General features: G+C 35.8%; 2 protein-coding genes across 2 annotated transcripts; one reads left to right on the plus strand and one right to left on the minus strand.

The window, feature by feature from the left end:
• The first annotated feature begins 794 nt into the window (after positions 1 to 794).
• Positions 795 to 1,786, plus strand: LOC123314637 (transmembrane protein 234 homolog). The gene is made up of 4 exons (XM_044899980.1): positions 795 to 861; positions 915 to 1,057; positions 1,111 to 1,270; positions 1,522 to 1,786. Exons 1-4 carry the CDS (start codon positions 849 to 851, stop codon positions 1,596 to 1,598), a joined length of 393 nt encoding a protein of 130 aa, XP_044755915.1. The 5' UTR covers positions 795 to 848; the 3' UTR covers positions 1,599 to 1,786.
• Positions 1,624 to 20,403, minus strand: LOC123314621 (leucine-rich repeats and immunoglobulin-like domains protein 3). Its single transcript, XM_044899979.1, has 7 exons — positions 19,909 to 20,403; positions 11,652 to 11,820; positions 10,703 to 11,098; positions 10,320 to 10,550; positions 6,469 to 6,690; positions 6,193 to 6,406; positions 1,624 to 2,720 (listed from the first exon to the last, which is right to left on the minus strand). Exons 1-7 carry the CDS (start codon positions 20,226 to 20,228, stop codon positions 2,329 to 2,331), a joined length of 1,944 nt encoding a protein of 647 aa, XP_044755914.1. The 5' UTR covers positions 20,229 to 20,403; the 3' UTR covers positions 1,624 to 2,328.
• Between the last annotated feature and the right edge of the window lie 1,044 nt (positions 20,404 to 21,447).

Consider the following 21,447-nt stretch of genomic DNA (forward strand, 5'->3'; position numbering starts at 1 on the left):
CACGATTATTATTATTAACGATTCGGTTCGGGAAAATTAATCGGAAATACGCGAATTCGGGAATCGAAACAGACAATAAAAACTTGTAAAAGGGTGGGCCGCGTAACTCCGCCTCTGGTAATGCTGATGCGAGTAGCATTAATTTCCAGTGCCGGTCCCAAGCCCGGATAAAGGAGGAGGGTGCGGCTACCAAATTTAAAATTTCAGAAACACAGATTACAGGTTACAGATTACAGATTTCAGAAACCAACAAAGAACGAACCTAGGCTGGGCCTGTCGATTGGGAAATAAACGCGCCTCTCGCTGCGACAGGCGACAGGGACGAGTACAATGCAGGATAAAGGTGAGCGAATAACGAGTCAAAATGTATACATTAAATTAAGTAGTGTGAAGTAATATAACAATTAAAGTATAGTCAAAGAGTTTGGTATTGTGTTGCACATAAATATTGCAAAATCACACACCATAAAAGAAACCATGACTCTTCGACTATGCAGATTCGGTGACAAAAACCATAAAAAACTGATGAACAAACTATTCATAAAACTGTAGAATTTCCGGTTTATCGGCAGAATACCTATTCATATTCATTTTCGAACAAATAGCATTCAAATTCAAATTTTGTTCACGATATTGTGGCGGACGCTTGTCATTCGTTTATTCAAAAATTGACAATTTGTACAGGATCCATTAACACTAGCGGACCTGTGATAAAATTCTAGTTCGACTCGCTCTGTACCGGCAAAGAGTAACCAGAGTTACTCTTCGGTACCGTAGTTCTATTTTCTATGGTTAGAGCACCTAACCTAACCTAACCTAACTTCAGAGATTTCAAATCAATCAATGCAATGTTTGAAATTGGTAATTCAATTTAAATTTTATTAATGTTTAATAAATTAAACATTCTTTCGTAGGCGCATTGGTTACTGTTGCTTTGTTGTGGGGATGTACAAATCCGATTTTGAAGCGGAATTCTACAAAGATAGTAGAAATTAAGTCGACTTCAAAAATTCAGAAATTCTACTTGGAAGTTAAATATCTATTCACTAATCTTGATGTAATGGTAATGAATACGTTTCATGCTTTGTATAAATTCTCTTCTGGTTTCAGTATATGATACCATTCATTGTGAATCAATTGGGGTCTGTGATATATTTTATAGCTTTACAAAATATTGATATATCACTTGCTCTACCTGTTTCTAATTCATTGACATTCGTCTTTACTGCAATAATGGGTTGGATATTAGGAGAGGACCTACCTAAGAGAAGTGAGTAGAAGCCCTATCGATTTGAATTTTATATTATCAACTGTGTGATTCTGATTATTCTCATCATATATTTTAGAATTTATTCATTTCCTAACGTTATCTTAACTGCTTATGCTACTTCTCGTTTTGTTTTATGACAAATTTTTGTCATTGGAAGTGCAAATTTTGGATCAAACTTTCAGATTCTAGAAATAAGTACCGAATATTGAATTCTTTGCTCCAATTCACAAAATTTCTTTTTGATATTTTAGATGTAAGTCTGGGTATTCTGCTGATATTCATTGGTACTGCTTTATGTTCTTATGCTAAACAGCCATATAGTAACTAAAGGATAATAAGGAAGAAAAAAAACATTTTTGGATTCATGATATTGACTATTTGGATACGATACAAAGAAGTTGTGATAAATATATATTAAATATTTTAAAACTATCTATACAATACACTATGACTTGTAACACATTACTTGATACAATTTAAATACTTTACATTAAATAAAAATATCAGTTTTTTCTATTTGTGTTGTAAATAAATTCATATCTCCAAATTCTACTTAACATGTTTTAAGCTATGATGAAACTTCCAAAAAATCTTGGCTTTTAAAACTGGGAAGTTGGTGAGCATTTAGGATGGTGATATTAAAATAACTAAGTCTAAATTGGTCCTATAAATGTACTATTATATAAGGTCAGTTGTTGGACGTTTTTCTGCAGATTGAAAGTCGAATTGATTTATATTCTTTTAATACCAGATAATTTCAATATTCTCAAGTATGTTATGTTTCGGAGGTTTTCTCTAGGACCCTGGTTCTGGTTCATTCATAATACTTGATCATGATTTGTAGAAATTTTGATTTGGCGCTCTTCACAATCGTAAAAGCTTTGATAACTTGCTTTCGAAAGAGAAAATACTCGACAATATCTTATCATTACTAAGATAATTTGGAATTAATAATCAATACTCCAGAAAAGACAAAGTGATAGCTCTAAGATGACTAGCAATAAATATTCGAAATATCAACTTAATAAGGCCTTTAATGAAGTTTAACTGAAACCACCTCACGGTTTTCTATTTTCACCCAAATCCTCGTGTTTTTCGGGCTTCGTTTCTATCTGAGTAGCGAGTTCTTCGACCCTCTTCTTTATTTGTTGTATTTCTGAAGCAAGCTTTGACAATTTGATGGAATCGTTGATGGTGGAGTTGGATATTGTGACTAGTGGGTCCAGGGATTCTTGCAGAGGGAGAGGTTTTGATAATTGGATGGTCTTTGGCGAAGTTGCAGTAAGGGTGGCAGTCGTTTCTGGGATGTAACCTAGGAAGCCGTTGGGTTTGCTGGTGACGGGCTGTTCGCTCAAAGGGGGACAATGGGAGATTCCGTATATCCGGGTGTGGTTGATCTCCATGTAGGCGGATATCTCGGGTAATGCGGCGTCGCAAAGAATTGGATTGTCTGAAAAAAATCAGATGTTCTCAGTTAAAGTAAGGTGAATCGGAAACTGAGTTTTTTTAGGATTAAATTGTAGTGGATATTCCAGAGAAAACTTAGTTTTTGCACTCGATTCAGTATTGCTATACATACCACGTGGAAAGACAGACAAACAAAATATGGTCCTCATGACAATTAATGCCTTGATTAAGAAAAATCATGGGGAACCTATTGCTTGTCATCATGAACATTTACGTAGACGCATAACTTAATACATACAGTCCCTGGCCATATTATTAGACGCATTGATTCGATGCAAAATCTCAATATTGAATTATTAAATTGAATGTATATGTTACATATACTTCATCTGTAAATGGTTTTCACATATAATATATCATATTCAATAAAAAATATTGATTTATTGATAATTAAACATGAAATTCTAATATTTTGCTGAGCCACCCTGTGTAGCTATGAGAGCTTCATACTATCAATGCAGAATTGTTCGGTTTGCTGCATTCGAAGATAATGATTTCATATGTGGATTATCGAAATAACGTCCGAACCTGCAGAATGCAAGACGTCCACAGGAAGACATAGTACTGATTCATACTTAAGTACTAATACTACAACATCAAAAATAAATGCCAAATAGAACAATTTAATGAGAGTCGTAGATGAAACTAACATTCTGTGGAAATGAAATTCAAATATTCTGCTTTTTCCTCGAGCAATACCAGTAAATATAAAAAAAATCCTCAGTGCGTCTAATAAACTGGCCAGGGACTGTACATCAGTACATATGTATAATCTGCATTGCCAAGGCTTCCACTCTAGCACAAAAACTGGTTTTCGAAAATCTCGATTTTTTGGGTCAAAAATGAGCAAGGGGTTAGACCCCCCTAAAATGACCTATTTGCTACTCTGTCTGAAAATCAGGAGGTTCTATTATTGTCCTAGAATATAGAGTGCATTGTTGTCTTAAGGATTCTAGAAAACCAAACAATTGATGATTCAATAGAGAATTGCAAACAAAAAAAATTATTTCCTCCTAAACTGGGCCAGATATTTGAAATGTCGGTATGAAAATATAGGTTTTTGAACACGCTGAATCTACTGCGAGGTATTTCGAAAGCCTATCTCCCTTCGTTCAGATGTTCATCTTGAAAATGGCATTTTTCAAAAATTGCAAATTTCACTCGGGAATTCGTCAAGACCGAACGGTTGCTCCGAGATGGATGAAATAATGAGATTTGTTACAAGAAGAGTTGTTCTTTCAAAATATGTATAACATTAGGATTTAGCACAACAACTCGATTTCGAAAATCTCGATTTTTGGGGCAAAAATGAGCAAGGGGTTAGACCCCCCTAAAATGACTCATTTGCTACTCTGTCTGAAAATCAGGATGTTCTATTGCTGTCCTAGAATATGGAGTGTATTGAAGTTGTTTGAAGATTCTAGAAAACCAAACAGTTGATGATTCAATAGAGAATTGCAAAAAAAAATTATTTTCTCCTAAACTGGGGCAGATATTTGAAATGTCGGTATGAAAATATAGGTTTTTGAACACGCTGAATCTACTGCGAGGTATTTCGAAAACTTATCTCCCTTCTTTCAGACGTTCATCTTGGAAATGGCATTTTTCAAAACTTGCAAATTTCACTTGGGAATTTGTCAAGACCGAACGGTTGCTCCGAGATGGATGAAATAATGAGATTTGTTACAAGAAGAGTTGTTCTTTCAAAATATGTATAACATTAGGATTTAGCACAACAACTCGATTTCGAAAATCTCGATTTTTGGGGCAAAAATGAGCAAGGGGTTAGACCCCCCTAAAATGACTCATTTGCTACTCTGTCTGAAAATCAGGATATTCTTTTACTGTCCTAGAATATGGATGGCATTGAAGTTGTTTGAAGATTCTAGAAAACCAAACAGTTGATGATTCAATAGAGAATTGCAAACAAAAAAAAATTATTTTCTTCTAAACTGGGCCAGATATTTGAAATGTCGGTATGAAAATATAGGTTTTTGAACACGCTGAATCTACTTCGAGGAATTTCGAAAGCTTATCCTCCTTCGTTCAGATGTTCATCTTGGAAATGGCATTTTTCAAAAATTGCAAATTTCACTTGGGAATTCGTCAAGACCGAACGGTTGCACCGAGATGGATGAAATAATGAGATTTGTTGCAAGAAGAGTTGTTCTTTCAGAATATGTATGACATAAGGTTTTAGCACAACAACTCGATTTCGAAAATCTCGATTTTTTGGGTCAAAAATGAGCAAGGGGTTATAGACCCCCCTAAAATGACCTATTTGCTACTCTGTCTGAAAATCAGGATGTTCTATGTATATGGAGCGCATTGAAGTTGTTTTGAAGATTCTAGAAAACCAGTCAGTTGTCGATTCAATAGAGAATTGCACTCCAGAGAAGCTCTTCGAAGGCTACTCGAAAATGAAAAGTGGAAAAACAAAAAAAATTGTTTTCTCCTTAACAATGTCAAACTTTCGTATGTTTGGTATGGAAATATAGGTTTTTGAACACGCTGAATCTATTGTGAGCAATTTCGAAAGCCTATCTCCCTTCGTTTGGGTTGTCATCTTGGTAATGGCATTTTTCAAAAATTGCAAATTTCATTTGAGAATTCGTCAAGACCGAACGGTTGCGCCGAGATGGATCAAATCTTGAGATTTATCGCTAGACGAATTGCTCTTTCAGAATATGTATAACTTTCGGATCCACGATGATTTTCTTGGATAAAACGCGACTCGAAAATTGACCCTCAAAAAATTCCCAAAAAGATGCGGTCAGTTGAAACTTCCTCAAGACGGAACGGTTGTGTCGAAATGGATGAAATTCTCAGATTTATTACTAGAAAAGTTGCTCTTTCAGAATATGTATCACATTTAGATCTACGATAATTTTCCTGAAAGATACGCGACTCGAAAGTTGACCTTCGAAAAATTCCCAAAAAGATGGGATCAGTTAAAACTTCCTCAAGACCGAACTGTTGTGGCGAGATGGATGAAATCTTGAAATTTAATACTAGAAGAGTTTCTCTTTCAGAATATGTACAGTATTCGGATCCACGATGATTTTCTTGAAAGATACGCTACTCGAAAGTTAACCTACGAAAAATTCCCAAAAAGATGGGATCAGTTAAAACTTCCTCAAGACCGAACGGTTGTATCGAGATGGATGAAATTCTCAGATTTAGAAGAAGAGTTGCCCTTTTAGAATATGTACCACTTTTAAATCTATTATGATTTCTCTGCTAGATACCACCTAACTCGAAAGTTGAAAAATGGAAAAATTTTAAATTTAGGGCTGATAGTAATAGAAGTCCATAGATCTACTTTACAGGCAGATCCATCTTTACGAGCAGAAATCTAGTAGCGATTAGTAATAGAAAAGTCCGTATATCTACTTCTTAGGTCTTTGCGCAAAAAAAAGAAACGAAAATTGGGCAACAGAATATGAAAAAATCACCTTGTAGATAAATCTTCAACGTATCCCAGGTTCCCTCATTGGCCCCATTCCCAAGGGTGCACCTAGTTTTACTGACCAGCTCGCGACCCAAAGCTATGATATTGTTATTGGCCAGATCGGCATGGCAAAGTATAGGCAGACCTTGGAAGTCCTTCTCCAGAATGGTCAGCTGATTATGACTCGCTTTCAGCACTTCCAGCTTGGGCAGGAACGTCTGAAACAACAGCCGCATCGTAAAAAACGCCGTTCGCAATTTGCCAAAAACAGAATCCTCACCCCGCTCATCTCCTCCAACGTCTTCAGGTAATTGTGGGAGAGGTCGAGCAGACTCAGCTTGTCCAACCCCATGAAATCGTCGGGGGAAATTTTCCTCAATTTGTTGAAGCTGAGGTTCAGCCTGATTAGTTCCCTCAGCCCAGACAGACTTCCGTTCAGCGAGTCGATCTCGTTATGGTCCAATTTCAGGTCCGACAATTTTATGTTCCATTCGATTAGATTCTGCGGAAATTTGGCTCGGGTAAAAAGAAAACTTAGCAAATTGCGGCGTAATTGTGTTCATACAGACGGAAAAGGAAAATGAGAATGAAAATATGGCTCATCATGCGAAAAATTACCCGGATCGATATGTATACAGGGTGGGAAAAAGGAAATACCCGATTTTGGGAATTCAAAGAGAGAATAATATGGAAGAACAAACAGTATTTTGAATGTAGGTATCTGTGCATACGAGGTGAGTCTCTGACTCGTACAAATATTTTAACAGTAGGTTCTTAGGGTCAACAGAAACATTTTTTTCCTATACCATTTTTTCCGATTCGGCCCTGATAAAAAAATAAAGCCATTATGCCATAATCTGACAGTTTTAGGAAGCCAAATCAATAAAAATTCGCCATAAAGGTCACAAAAATCAGTTTTTTTGACTTATCTCCTTCCCTGGGCTTCAAATCCTTTTCGCATTCATTATAAAAGTTGTAGAGCATACCTTTTTCTACAAATTTTGTCCCAAGCAATTTGTTCTACGTTCAAACGTTTTCGAGATATATGGCAATCAATGCGAGGTGTTTAGCGATACATGCTGAAGCGAAAATCCACTCGTTGGAAAATAGTACATTCTAAGGTCAAGTCACAGATAATACTAAAATTTTCGTGACTAATTTCGTAATTGTCATCATAGAAATACCTTGTCATTTTGACAATTTTAGATTAGACTGGGATACTACATTGACCTTGCCCTTTCGCATGTGTGGCTAAGCTTCTCGCCCTTATCGCCCTCTAACGCGAGAATGGTTGAGAGTATGAAAAATTGCTTCAGACAAAAGTTGTATAGAATTTTATTATCTACAACTTTCATAATGAATACAAAAACGATTAGAGGTACGGGGGGGAAATATTCGAAAAAAAAGGATTTTTATCATCTTCAAAGTGTCAGATTAAGAAACCCCCCCTGATTAGTGTCAGATTAATTGGTCGACACGTCTACAACACCCAGATTAACCATCTGTATAAAAATCTGACACGCTCGAGTATGTACAAGTAACGATTTTTTTTTCACATTTTCAAAGGACCGCTGTGACCTTGCGTCACGTCCAAATTGTCAGTCTCTTGAAAAGTAGCTTCTATTAGGCCCAATTAACATATCCTCCAAACATTTTTTTCCTTTTTCAACTCTTCCGTACGGCCAGTCCCACCGCGCAAACTGTCAGATAAGCATGAATTCATTATCAGAGACACGTAGAGCATATACAGTATCTTAATCTGACACACTCGAGTATGTACACCTGACGTTTTTTTTTTACATCTTTGAGACCCTGCAGACGCTTTCCCCACCGCTGAAAGGGCATACATCATAGAACCTTTTTTTCTACCATCTAATCTTCGAAATCCACTAGGTCTCCACGACGCTCGAGTAAATCCCGATATAGCATCGTCGGCTCCCCAACTATTAGATAGTGTCCAATTTAGTTTAAAGAGTTTGGTTCTTGGAATTTTTTTTATATTTATGGTACGTATTGATTATAATGAGAAAACTGAAAGACGTGGGTGATATCTTGTGTTCGAAAAAGATTCATCCAATAAATGAAAAACTATATGTCGAAATATACATTTCATTCTATAGAACCGTTTGGGAGATGACTTTTTTTTATGGTTTTTTAGTAGTTTGTATCTTTTAAACCGAGCCGATTCGGAAAAAATGTTAAACGAAAAAAGTGTTTCTTTTGATCTCAAAAATCTGCTACTGACATATTTGTATGAGTCAAAGACTCACTCTGTATTGATTAGAAAGAAAAACGAGTATAATTAACAGGAGTTTATACCACGGGACTTTCTCGGCATCTGCATAAGGCGTAAAGGGTGAAAGACTACTGCCAGAACACTTGAACGATAAGTAGAAGTTACGAATCAAAGATTATAGAGTAAAAAGATAGGAAACGAAGCGACTAAAGTGATGTGAGCGCCCTCTGTGTTACAAATGTGTTTTCAAGACTGATTAAAATATGAATTCGAGGGACATTAACAGAAATATATGAAATTTCTGAGATTTCGGATGGCCATTTTGATCAAAGAGGTTTTGAACCAGAGACAACTCTGTCTCTGTTTTGAACGTTTTGATTCTCGTACCGCCTTTTGTTTATCAAGCTCGTTCTAGTTGCTGATAATTGAAGTTTTTCTTGGTGAAAACCTCAAAATATCGTTTAAAAATTATTGTATGGTGAAGAACTGTGGATCAAATAGAATGAAGTTTAATAAGGAAAATGGGAATGTAAGTATCAAAACTGGTAACATGTTACTCGGTCATTCATTGATTCTTATTTTCAGTGCTACGAAGTGGATAAAATTTTCAGGGCGTAAAGGCCTGCAAACATTACTGACTACACCATGTGCAAGTTTATTAATTCAAAACGTTTTACACAGAAAAAACACCTTTGACGTACCTATAGCAAATAACCATATATGTACTCTTGTGTCCTAGTCAGAGCTCTATTCGTTGTCCATAATTTCAGATTTTTGTAATTTTTTTATAGATTGCAAATAAAAATTTATCTCATCCAACAGCGTATTTCATTGATACCAATTGATTCCAAACAATGTTCAGATGAAAACTAACATCCTGGTCACACAAAAAAACCATCCTTGTTTTGTCGCTCAGGATGTTTGTTTTCTGGTCTCAACAAGGTCAATATTGAAATTCAATATAAGGAATATAATTCGAATTTCGCGCCCCTCAATTATAAAACAGAAATAAACTGTTATAAAACAGTTTTTCTGTATTGAAAATACGTTTTCAGCGCCATCTCATTGTCAAATGTGTTTTCACTGGCCAAGATGTAGTCGGTTTTTAGTACTAGCGATATGAAGGCGTTTCCTTTCTTTCTACTCTATAATCTTTGGTTACGAATATTACAATAGTCTCCATTCTCGACGAAAAGATGGCAGCACTTAACGAACGTCTTTTTTCAATTTCACCGGGATACGAATTGTAGCCAATGGCGAGACTTTTCGAGAAATTTTTCATGTGGCAATTCATAGAAGAGATAATTTCACCTCGAAAAGTCAATGACATGAATGAATATTTAAGTTCTCCAATGAAAAAATTTTTTCGTTCGACGAATAAAAAGATTTTTGACCTTCCGAGATGACGAACTGATTGAATTGAATTATAAAGAAAACCCCATATAAATTAGTGGTTAGATGTTCATTTTCTCTTTTTGAACTGACCACTAAAACGGTGTAGACCCCTCCTAATGAAATGAACAATTGGAACAATTTTTCGCATAAATCCTCACAACATTCTCTCCTGAAAAGGAGAGATTCTGGATATACTAATGGCCGGTTTCATAATCAAACCTAAAGTCGCTTTAATTTTAAAGCTTCCTTTAACTCTACTAAAAATGACAGTAAAGAGGAAGCTTTAAGCTTAAAGTGAGTTTAAATTTTATCATGAAACTGGTCGTTAAAATAATATATATAAAACAGAACACAAATCATTTAAGATCTTTAATTATTACGAGAATTTTTTGGATGCATGCGTCTGAATGAATTTATTGACTTGGGTGTTCTGTTTTCAACATAACTGAGTACAATTCGCTGAAGTTCCAAGAAATCCAAAAGTATTTCATTCTATTTACCGTAGGCGGTCCTTTTATCGATGATATCTTATTGAACGATAGATCTATAGCTGATAGTTTCTCCAATCCCTTTATCTCCTCAAACGAAAATTCTTCCATGAGGTTGGTGGTGACATTGAGGAACTGGAGGTTTCTCAAACCCGACAGCGAATTATTCAGAGAGGTTATCCTGTTGAAGCCCAGCAAGAGATGAACCAAGGACTCCGCCTCTTTGAAGTCGTCTTCGGTTAGCTGAAAGCAGAAATTTCCAGAGATGGTACCTACAATAAAACTCGGGAGTCGATTATATAATATGGTAGTCGTTTTAAGGGATTAAAAAGTGGTTTGACGTCAGATTTGGTCCCTTTTGATTGATAATCTTAACGAAAAATTCATCAACTCACCGTGTCGATCATGTTGTTGTCAAGGTAGACCCTCTGCAGCCTCCTAGATTTCGATAGACATCCATCCAGGCTCCTCAGTTTGTTGTGCTGCAAAAAAATGGTCTCCAACGCTGGTAGGGTCATCAGAGATCTCGGCAGTTTCTCGATCTTGTTGTTCAAGGCGTGGATCATCTTCAGCCTCTGCGCCCCCTCAGGCAGTTCATCCTCCAAGTCTGTCAGGTCGTTGTCGTTGATAAACAGCCAGTTGAGATCTGACAGGTTCCTGATGGTGCCGTTGAGTGTGGTCAGAGAATTTCTGCCTAAATGGAGTCGTTGTACTTCTGACGGAATAGAATTCTTTTCTATGTTCGTTATCATGCAGCCAGGTACTATAAGCGCTGTTAGGTGTGGTAATGCCTGAAAGGAAACGTTAAATGTTTCATCAGCAAGCCTCGAAGTCAAAAACACCAAAACACTGTTGCATGATTCGACAAGTACTCAAAGGGTAGACACAGAAACCGATCTTGTGGAGGAGCGGTAGATCTTGATGGTCTAGGCAAAAGTTTATTGTAAGAACGTAAAACAATAATTGAAACGAAGAGAACTTGCTTGAAACTGAGAAGTAAAGTAGCTAGAGCACTGTGAAATGTAAAATAGAAAACCATCTACCCCACTTACTCACGTCTTGGAAAATACCAAAAATTCACAATTTCAAACATGAAGAATTATCTAAATACTTCTATAAAGATGAAACTAATTGTGCATCACAATGATTAGTGATGCACAGTACTCTAAATGAAACATACTGTATCATTGTTCCACAACAAATTCCAAATTTTCTTTGAAAAAGTACTATTTGATCTCTAACATATTCAGACATTCATTGGTCTGTCATAGAAACATACTGAAACATTAATGTTAACCAGAAATTCGTGTCATATATGCAAGTGATATTTTTTATGATGCTCACTTTGAAATTGGACTCCCTCAGTTCTCTGATCTTGGTCCGTCCAAAATCAAGAGTTCCAGCATTCGGAAGGTGGGGCCATAGATGTTCAGGTATCTGATCTATGTAGTTGTCTGCTAAACTGAAGTAGGTAACTCCTTGCAGTCCTTCGAACACGTCTGTATCTACCTTTCTGAAAAATGAACAGGGATGTCGTGAATAAATATTTGAAGTGATTTTAGGATTGGTTATAGCCTAGATTCTTGACTAGAAACTAAATAAAACGATTTTTACTAGCATGAGTTATTTAACTGGGACATGTGTTTACTGTCATAGATTCAGCTTGTTATTCTGAAAGGAATTTTTTTCCTGGGGTGGCATAGCTCATTAATCATCATAAAAACTTAGAATGGAAATGGAAAAAGGCGAAATTGTAAAGAAAAGAGTGTTTCATTTAGCCTCAAAGAATCACCCTTTATACAGGGTGTATTTGAAGGTGAGGCTTTTTCTTCTAGAGAAGGTAGAAATGGTCAAAATGAAGCGTTTCACTGAAAATCACCTACACAAAACTTTCAAGATGACAAAGTTGAAAAAAATTGAAAATGATTACTAAAATTGATCCTAATTCGACCCTAGACCGTTTGTTAGCTGAATTATAGCGAAGAAGTGGAATAATAATAATAATTTATTTCATACAGCAATAAAACAAGTATAAAATATTTTTGTCATCAAAGAAAAAGAAAAAAACTTATCTCCTGATTCGACCATGTGGTTTCGTTTATGATATTGGTTCGTTCCATATTTACGTGGTAATGAAAATGGAAACTTAGGAAACTGCCGAATTGTTCTCATTATTTTCAAGTTACTTACACGATTTTATGAAATGACTCATTTCGATACCAACTGGCAGAAGAGACTTAGGACACAAGTGAAAAAATAGAATAATAGCTCAAAATCTCAACAATAAAATTCATTTAAATTATTCTCGAATTTTTTCACATGGGCATCACAATCTTCTTGTTCGAACATTCCAACAATAGTCGTAAAAATGGGATGAAATGGGGAAACATCATAGCACTTTTCCAACATAACTAACATAAGCACTTTCAAGAAACTGCCTCGATTTTCTAAATTTTTAAATCACCCTAAATTGCAGGATACAACAATTATGATTCTCTCAGAAGTGACCTAATGCATCTAATACGATGAACTTGGTACTGAACCATTCATTGTCCAGCCATATGTTTATGTTTTGTTTCGTTTTTGCGATGCCGGAGTCACCTTCCACAGTCCCGTACTTGAAATTCAATAAAATTTTGTCGAACTTCTAGGGGTTGTATCTCAGCCATCTTGGATATTTTTTTAGGCAATTTTTGGTTAAATGACTTATTTTGATGAGTTCTACCTTCTGTCAAAAAAAAGCCTCACCTTTGAAAACATCCTGTATATTTTTTTTAACTCTGTTCCGAAGGTTCATCATAGAAAACAATAAACCCAAAGGTTGTCCGATTCCCGATAGAAGTGCCAATAATCTAATTGAACGACAATCAAATCGGAATATTCCACGGATGACAAATGTGCCCCAAGTTAATCTCTGATCAATGCCCCTCCGATAAAGCCCAATTGACAGATGACGTTTAATTGTTTCGTTCCGATGAGCTTCAAAATCGAACCGATGGAAATTGGACGCGGCCATATTTACCATCAGTAGAAATTTTCCAGGTCAGTTATTTACTAGGATTTGTGTACAACAAACAGCGTAATAAGCACGTCGGAGTCTGGGGGCCTGGCGCCGATCATAAAGCCGCGATATTTCTTTTTATTTTGATTCACAGGCGCATAATTAACTAATTAGATCAAATTCATTCGTCAGGACGTATTTTCGCAGGCATCCATACCGCGAAATTTATTGCTGATCCTTTCGGCCTAAGTGATTTCTGGGAAATTAGAAGAGGACGGATTTTTGTGGAAAAACATGGTGGAAGCTGTGGGGTCGGTGAGTTTTGACATTATTCAGTCGTTTTTTCGTGTTCTGTGCATTTCATTTATGGTTTGGTCACAGAACGCCTCAACCATAGAGAATGTCTCTGGCCTCAACTCTACTGTGTGTTCTGTGATATTGTCAAAGTTTTATATCACCTCTATGCTCAGTGGAGGCGTTCTGTGACGAAACCATAAATATAATGCACAAAACGCCTGAATAATGTCAAAACTTATCTACCTTGAAAATACATAATAATTTAATAAATTGCTTTTCATATCACTTGGATTTGAGAGCCGGCGACCTTTCAAGGATTTTAAAACGCTTAAAGCAACCGAAAGGCACAAACGTAACTAAAGAAAAAAATACGTTTCCATTGTAAGCGTTTAGTCGAATATTACATGGTTGGCAAACGTTTCTCAACTCGTCCATAGAAATATCAAACGAGGACTTGTGGAAAATTTCGTGGATATCGCATAAGTAGAAAATTATAAACTAAAATTCATTTTAACAAAAAGCACCCCACTTTGAAGATTCTCGTCAGGATCGAAAAAACGAAACCGTAAATTATAGGAAGAATAATAAAAATATCAAGGAGAGTGACATTGTTTACTCTTCTAAGATTAATTAATTTTGATTAGAGGCAAGGAACCAATAGTTTGTCTTGTATCTGTGAGCGTAATTGAATTATAATCAAAGGGCTATTGGGTTATCGGAGGTACTTAGTCCATCATTTGTCACCCAATCTATCCATCATTCAGGAGTGATTGTGATTCCTAGTTTTCCAAATAGAAATTTGGAACTATAAATTACACATCACACAGACACATTTGAACTATCTACATGTTTTACTCTATCCCATCAGTGGTTCTAATTGAAAAAAAATGAAACAGAATTTGAAATTCCTTAGATGGGTATAGGAACCTCTAAAGTTCTCTGTCTTATCTAGTTTCCCAATTTTTTAAATACTGCACATTTTTTGCTATGACGGTAGCATTTTCGCAGGTGGGTGAAAATATATACAGGGTGATTCATAACTATTGGGACATAGGCTAAGAGCAGATTGTTTGGACCAAAATATGTCGATAGGATCAATACCTCGATAAAATATTACTGTGGAAAAAGATAGAGGGCGTTAAAGTTGAATTTTTTATACAGTGACTCTATCGAACACAGTGGCGACAATTGAAAATTTAGCAAGAATATGGCGGCTTAGAAGCACAGATTTCAATGCTATGATCTCTAATTCGGAATGCGGATTGGCTCACGTCACGTCACGTGACCAAATCCGCCATATTCTTGCTAAAACGATGAAAAACGAGACCACAATTGTAGCCACTGTCTCGTTAGACTCACTGTAATTTTTTATAAGGGGACAGAATAATATTTTCTTCGAAATTCGAAAGTCCTTTATTTAAAGAATTAGAGAAGGCATAGAAGTCGGAGGAGGCCACGTAGAACATTTAATTTATATTTATTCTTTTTATGTTTCATTGTTTTTAATTATGCTTTATCGTCGAAATAAATAAATAAAATATATAAATCCCCTTCCGATGCTCTGAACTGTTCAATTGTGTTTTTCTTAAAAACGGATGAAAAAATATACAGTAAAATTATTAGCAAAAAACGAAAAAAAAATTCAACTTTAACGCCCTCTTTTTCCATAGCAATTTTATTGAGGTATATTTGGTCCTATCGCCATATTTTGGTCCAAGCAATCTGCCCTTAGCCTATGTCCCAATAGTTATGAATCACCCTGTATTTATCTAATTCATCTTCGAGGATTTCCAAGAGGTAAGTTTCCACAACTGAAGCCTCTAATTAAGAACTAACAGTTGGACTCCTAATAAATCGTTTCAACTGAGAGGGCAGAAGTCAAATGAATTCATTGCCTCTTATTGAAGATATCATCTAATAAAATGGCAATAACTCCGTGTCTAGCAAGTGACGATGGCTTTACGCAAAGGTTCCGACGAACAGGTGGGTGAGAAATGTATCATTGAATTTGAAACGGCTGGCGCTGTTGATATAATTATGAAAAGACAACCCGCCCTAACTGTTATTTGCGAATCTTGGAACGTTGGAATAGCTGGAAAAAAAAAGAACATCACCTGAAATTCACATGATGAAAAACCTCATAAAAAAAAGGCCCATCCAAGTCTGGTTTCTGGTACAAAAAATTTAGATTGCCAGTAAAAAAATCTCGACTAGGAGGGTGCATATGAAACTTTCCAGTCATACGATAAAAACTGAACTATTCGAGTGAATTGCAAATACCGAAAATATGAATTTCTTGTGTTACTTTTTACACACGCTGTATACAATTTGAATCTTCATAGTGGCCAACGGTAGTTGTAGAAATAGAAAAAATATTAATCTTAAAGAAAGCCCACATCTCTCGAAGCGTGATCGAGGTCAAGATCACAATCTTGCAAAATTGAATCCAGTATTTCACATTGAAAGCGGAAAGAGATGATGAGTCCAATTTTTCAATTCAGGAATTTGCGTATAGCAGAAAATTGGCAATTGAATTCTATGCAGTTAATATTAAATATCAGCACGAGAATGCGAGATTCAAATGCGGGATTTTCATATACAGGGTATACAGATATTTTAACAGTAGATTCTTGAGGTTAAAAGTAACACTTTTTTCCCTTACCATTTTTTCCGAATCGGCTCGGTTTAAAAGATACAGGCTCTTGAAAAACTATAAAAAAAAATGTTATTTTCAATTCATTCTCACAAACGGTTCTATCAAATGATATGAAATTCGGAATATATTTTTCACATATTTGTGTTCTTTTTCGAACACAAGATATCACCCACGTCTTCCAGTTTTCTCATTATGACCATTTTGTATAATGAAAATACCAAAAATTCAAAGAAACCAACTCTTGAAATTAAGTTGGATGCTACCTGATGAATATTTGAACGTTTTGTAAAATAAAAGTATACTTCATATTTTCTCGTATAATGCGCTGTTTTCGAGTAATTTGATGTTTAAATTTGATATAGCAATAAAAAGCTTGCTAAGGTCTTATTATTATTATGTACCTACCATATCAAATTTTGGCGTTTTCTTCATACATGAGAATGTGTTTTATTTTTTTGACCGGAAACGGTGCCTCGTACAGCAAAAAGTCAAGATAACGAATTTGCTCCAATTTAAATAAGGATTTAAACAATAATTTTTATCGTCGGAAAAACCAGTGGCGTATCATTTTTTTTTCTGAAAATATTCAGTCTCGCTGCAGTACGGATGCCACTGGTAGAATAGAAAAGAAATGATATTATGCAAAAAGTGCTCCTTGACGCTCAAAACCTATATCTCAAATTCCATAAAAATATTTCAAGCAATGTGAAAGTTATTGATGAAAAACATTTTTTTTCTATAATTTTAACACTTCGTATCTCGGAGAGGAAACATTTCTCGACATATGTTTATATGACAAACTAGGGCTTATTTTTGATGTAGAATACGTAGTAATTTCTTGGTTACGATCTGGACCACCCTGTATATTCATGCAACGCAATTTTTTTAAGAATTTCAACTCAAGAGGAAGAATGTCCACGTCCTTCTCCCTCTCCTTCATTCACGTGTCATTTCGACATCTTCTCTTGTGAAAAACATCGAATTCCAATAAAAATACGATTAACATCTCCATACGTGTAGTATTCTTTGAAAATTATCAATCATGGGGCAACTAGATTGAGTTTGCTGACGTTTTCGCGTGTTCTCTCAAAATAAAACGATAAGAAATTGTTTACAGCGAGATAAAAGGTTAGTGAAATTTATAGAAAGGGGAATTATTGGTTGTTTGACGATGCAGAGGCGTGGTTTCGAAAATAGACCGACATGTTGGATGTGAGTTTATGAAATTTCACAAAATGGATTGATCCTCATCCGTTATTTGAAATTTTCAAAATTTTGGACAAGTTCATGTGATCGAATTCAATATCGAAATCAAATCTTTCATGGGCAAAAAATGCTCAAACCATATACAGAATGTCATTATTTCCAAAGTAGCTGACACATTCAAACTTTCACTTTCCATATTGAATATAAAAAGTTCCTAGACCTAGACCCAATGGAGACTGGAAGCCTTAGTTTTACCTACGAGCCATACAAGCTCTTGTGCAAGACACATGAAGTGAGAAAAGTTTTCGTTTTCATTTCTGAAGGTCCTTTATGGAAAATGATGGACTGAAAATCAATAACTTTCATGACACGAATCTCCTACCACTGCGTCACAAACACGCAGTTTTAAAGCTAATAAATAATTTTTTTCGAAGTACCAACTCGATTCCAAATACTTTTGATTTTCAATTTTTTAAAAGCTCATCTTTGCATTGTCGTTGAGTCTGAAATGTTTGACATGAGCACTTGAAGTAAGTGGGACGCGTGCTTTCTGGTTATTGTAATATAATTTCCATTTTAAGGAAGACATAATTACTATCCTCTTTAATGGATTACGGTAAAAATTCGCAACACTAAATAAAAGTTCTTGATTATTATTTGTACACAGATACAAGAAATTAATGGTTTCATCTCGATGATGTTGAAGCAAGAAGCAAATTTTGTAATTGCCTATACATTTCTCAAACATTTTCCTCATTTTTCCAAGAAAAGTTTACGACCTCAACACGCCAGGTATTAAAGAATATCTATCAACAAAAATATCTTCATCTTCGAGTTCCATGAGTCTAGATAGAATGTTTTCCTAGAATTGATCTTTACGTCTTATTCCTCGAAATAAATAGATAAGATTATATCGATATAGCCATACAAAATTAGCCCATCAAATATTTTTGATCAGCAGTATTCAAAACTTTTCAGGTAGGTATACTGCATAAGTTAAGCTAATTAGTCAGAAATGATAGTATGGCGGTGAAAGGATCAAAAATAATTTGTGACAATTGATTTCTTCTTTTCAGCTTCCGGTTTGCCCGAAAATGGCAAAATTTTTCTTGCACAATATATTTTCTGAATGTTCAATAAATTCTCATTTCAAATCTGTAGCTATATGAAAAACTGGTGCCTTTATATTCATTTCAAGCAATTTCATTCGAAATTTAAAATGGAAATGCCTCCATGATGTCTATGGTTAAATAAAAACGTCAAATGGTTAAAATGTCAATATTTGACGTCTGTAATAATTGAACCATGGACAAAATGAATACAATTTTCGAATGTTGATTCAATTTCCACAGGTTGATTTTGAAGTGAATGAAATATTACCCTTATAATTGTACAGGGGGAGTATTTGACTCCCATATATTAACTGTAGATTCTTGAGGTCGAAAGAAAGACTTTCCTCATTCCCTTCAGAATAACAAGCTAAATCTATGACACTACAAATCTATGGATCTTTTAAACAGAGTTGCATTCAGCCAAAGTAATCCAATTTTTCGAATTCCACAGACATGCTTTATTTTTGAATATCAAATTACGTACAATAAAAATACCAAAAATTTAAAGAACCCAACTTTTGTAACTGAGTTGGATGCAATCTCATGAATATTTGAACGTTTTGTAAAATGAAAGTATGTATTTTTTATATTTTCTCGTATAATGGGACGTTTTCGAGTAATTTGATGTTCAAAAAGAAAAAATATCTGTGAAATTTAAAAAGAATGGGTACTTTTACCGAGTGTAACTCTATTGAAAAGATCCACAGATGTGTAGTGTCATAGATTTAGCTAGTTATTCTGAAGGTAATTTTGTTTTTCTAGGGATGGCATAGCTTATTATGAAAAGTTAAAATGGTCATATCTTATCAGGGCCGAATCGGTTAAAAATGGTACAGGAAGAAAGTGTTCCTCTTGACCTCAAGAATCTACTGTAAAAACATCTGAACGAGTCAAAAAGTCACCCTGTATTTATTGATCATTGAGAAAATATGAGAAAATTTTTCGTTTCCGGGAAAACCGGAAGTAGAATTAAGAAAAAATTGCCGGAAATTGTATTTACATCATTTAATTTCGAAATCCAGTAAAATCTGCAAAAATTTTAGTTTTCCATGAGTTTCCATGCCTATTTTCGATAGTTTTTACATTCAGATAGCCATTGAAAAATACTATGGATCATTTCTTAATTTCTTTCGATGAATAAGTCACAATATCCAGTGACCCGCTTACGCGAAACACACTGTACAACTGTTCGTTCGGAGCAGAAGTTGATTCTGTGCTATTTACTGATTATAGGCTCACTCTGATCCAAAAGTTTAATTTTTTTTTAAATTTCGATGACCTTTGAAGTCCCCAATGTTCGCGTTAAATTTTCGAAAGATCCCTACTCACTCTAGATTGTCGTGGTTCAGCTGCAGGTTAACGATGGACATGTTCAGCTTCTTGAAAGACCCCGGCGGCATGTCGTGCAGATTCGAGCCCAGCACCTTCAGAGCCACCCTCTCGTGCGCGCCAAAGTGCCCGTGCAGGGCCGTGTAGACGTCGTTGTAGGAATTCAACCCGGTGCACTGAACGTTCTTCACGTGGGACCCTATGTCCATCTTGCAGGTGCAGGGGAGGATGTCCATCGACATGGGACACCCGATGATGGACACGTTGAGCATGGTGAGGAGGAGCGCGGAAGCCATGTTCGCGTGTGAGCTATATCTCATCGGTTCACGGGGCAAACTGTCCGCGTACTTGGTCGGTACACTGTCGGCCGCTCCGGTTTATCAGCTGGACGCGCGTTCGGTTCACATTTAGACCGTCGAAATCGAGAGCGGGGCCTGTGCTGGCTCTCCGCGGCAAAATTTTGGTCCTTCGGTGCGGATCTTCTGGCGGAGCGACGGCCGGGCCGCCGTTCTTATAGACTCGCCGATGAGGGAGGTTGACGAGTAGATTCTTCTTACTCCCGGACGATGAGGTACGGGAGGAGAATCGGTATGGCGTCGAGAGGGTGACTTTATGAGACGTACGAGGATATATTGAAAAATTCTTAGACTACTATAGAACCAAACGATATTTCTATGTCAAAATATTTTATTACTCAACATACTCTCCTCTTGATTGGATACATTAAGGCCCGTTTGCAGCAATCCTCCTTAAAATGAGTACTTAACTAAGCGTAGTTTAAAGTTAATGGACGCTTAATTTTATTGTCAGTTGCACGACTGTGGCTTTACAGAATCTTAAGTAAGGGGCCCTTAAGTTTTCACATCTAGTGATATTTCAGTTTTTTATTTTGGTGAAACTTCATTCTAGTCCAATAAAGCCTTTTCATTGGTTGGCCGGTTGCCGATGACCGTTGTCATTTCATTAACCTTACTTTATTGTCCTGTCAGTCAGTGTCAAGTAAACTATTATATTATTATCAAAGAGTGACAACTTTTTGTTGCTGAATTAGCATTATTATTGATAATGAAATGGATTGTCGATAAAAAGTACTTGACGTTATTAGGAAACCCACAGCAGTTCTGCAGCCAGTTTATGAATTCAACAAATTATTTTAGGTTACAATCCCACCCTTAAATACCTAATTGGTCATTACAGGAGCGCTTAAATTTAAGGCTAGCTTTAGCCATTTAAATGTCACTTTACAGTTGGTGCAACGTAATTTAAGTTAAGGGTTCATTTTAAGGGACACTTAACACTATGTGCGTTTGGTGCAAGCTTGCTGTAATAAGTTACAGCAAACCTGCATCGTCTCTAGACCTTCAGAAAAAAATGTTTCTTCTTGCTCTGCAAACCAGACCTCCACAGCTTTTATTACCTCCTCGTTGGAAGAAAATTTACGACCTTTTGAACTTTTTTTTCAGTTGAGGAAAGAGATGATAGTCGGATGGAACCAAATCTGGTGAATAAGGGGGGTGTTTTAGTAATTCAAACTCTAAA

This window comes from Coccinella septempunctata, chromosome 1 (assembly GCF_907165205.1).
Source record: "Coccinella septempunctata chromosome 1, icCocSept1.1, whole genome shotgun sequence".
NCBI lineage: Eukaryota > Metazoa > Arthropoda > Insecta > Coleoptera > Coccinellidae > Coccinella > Coccinella septempunctata.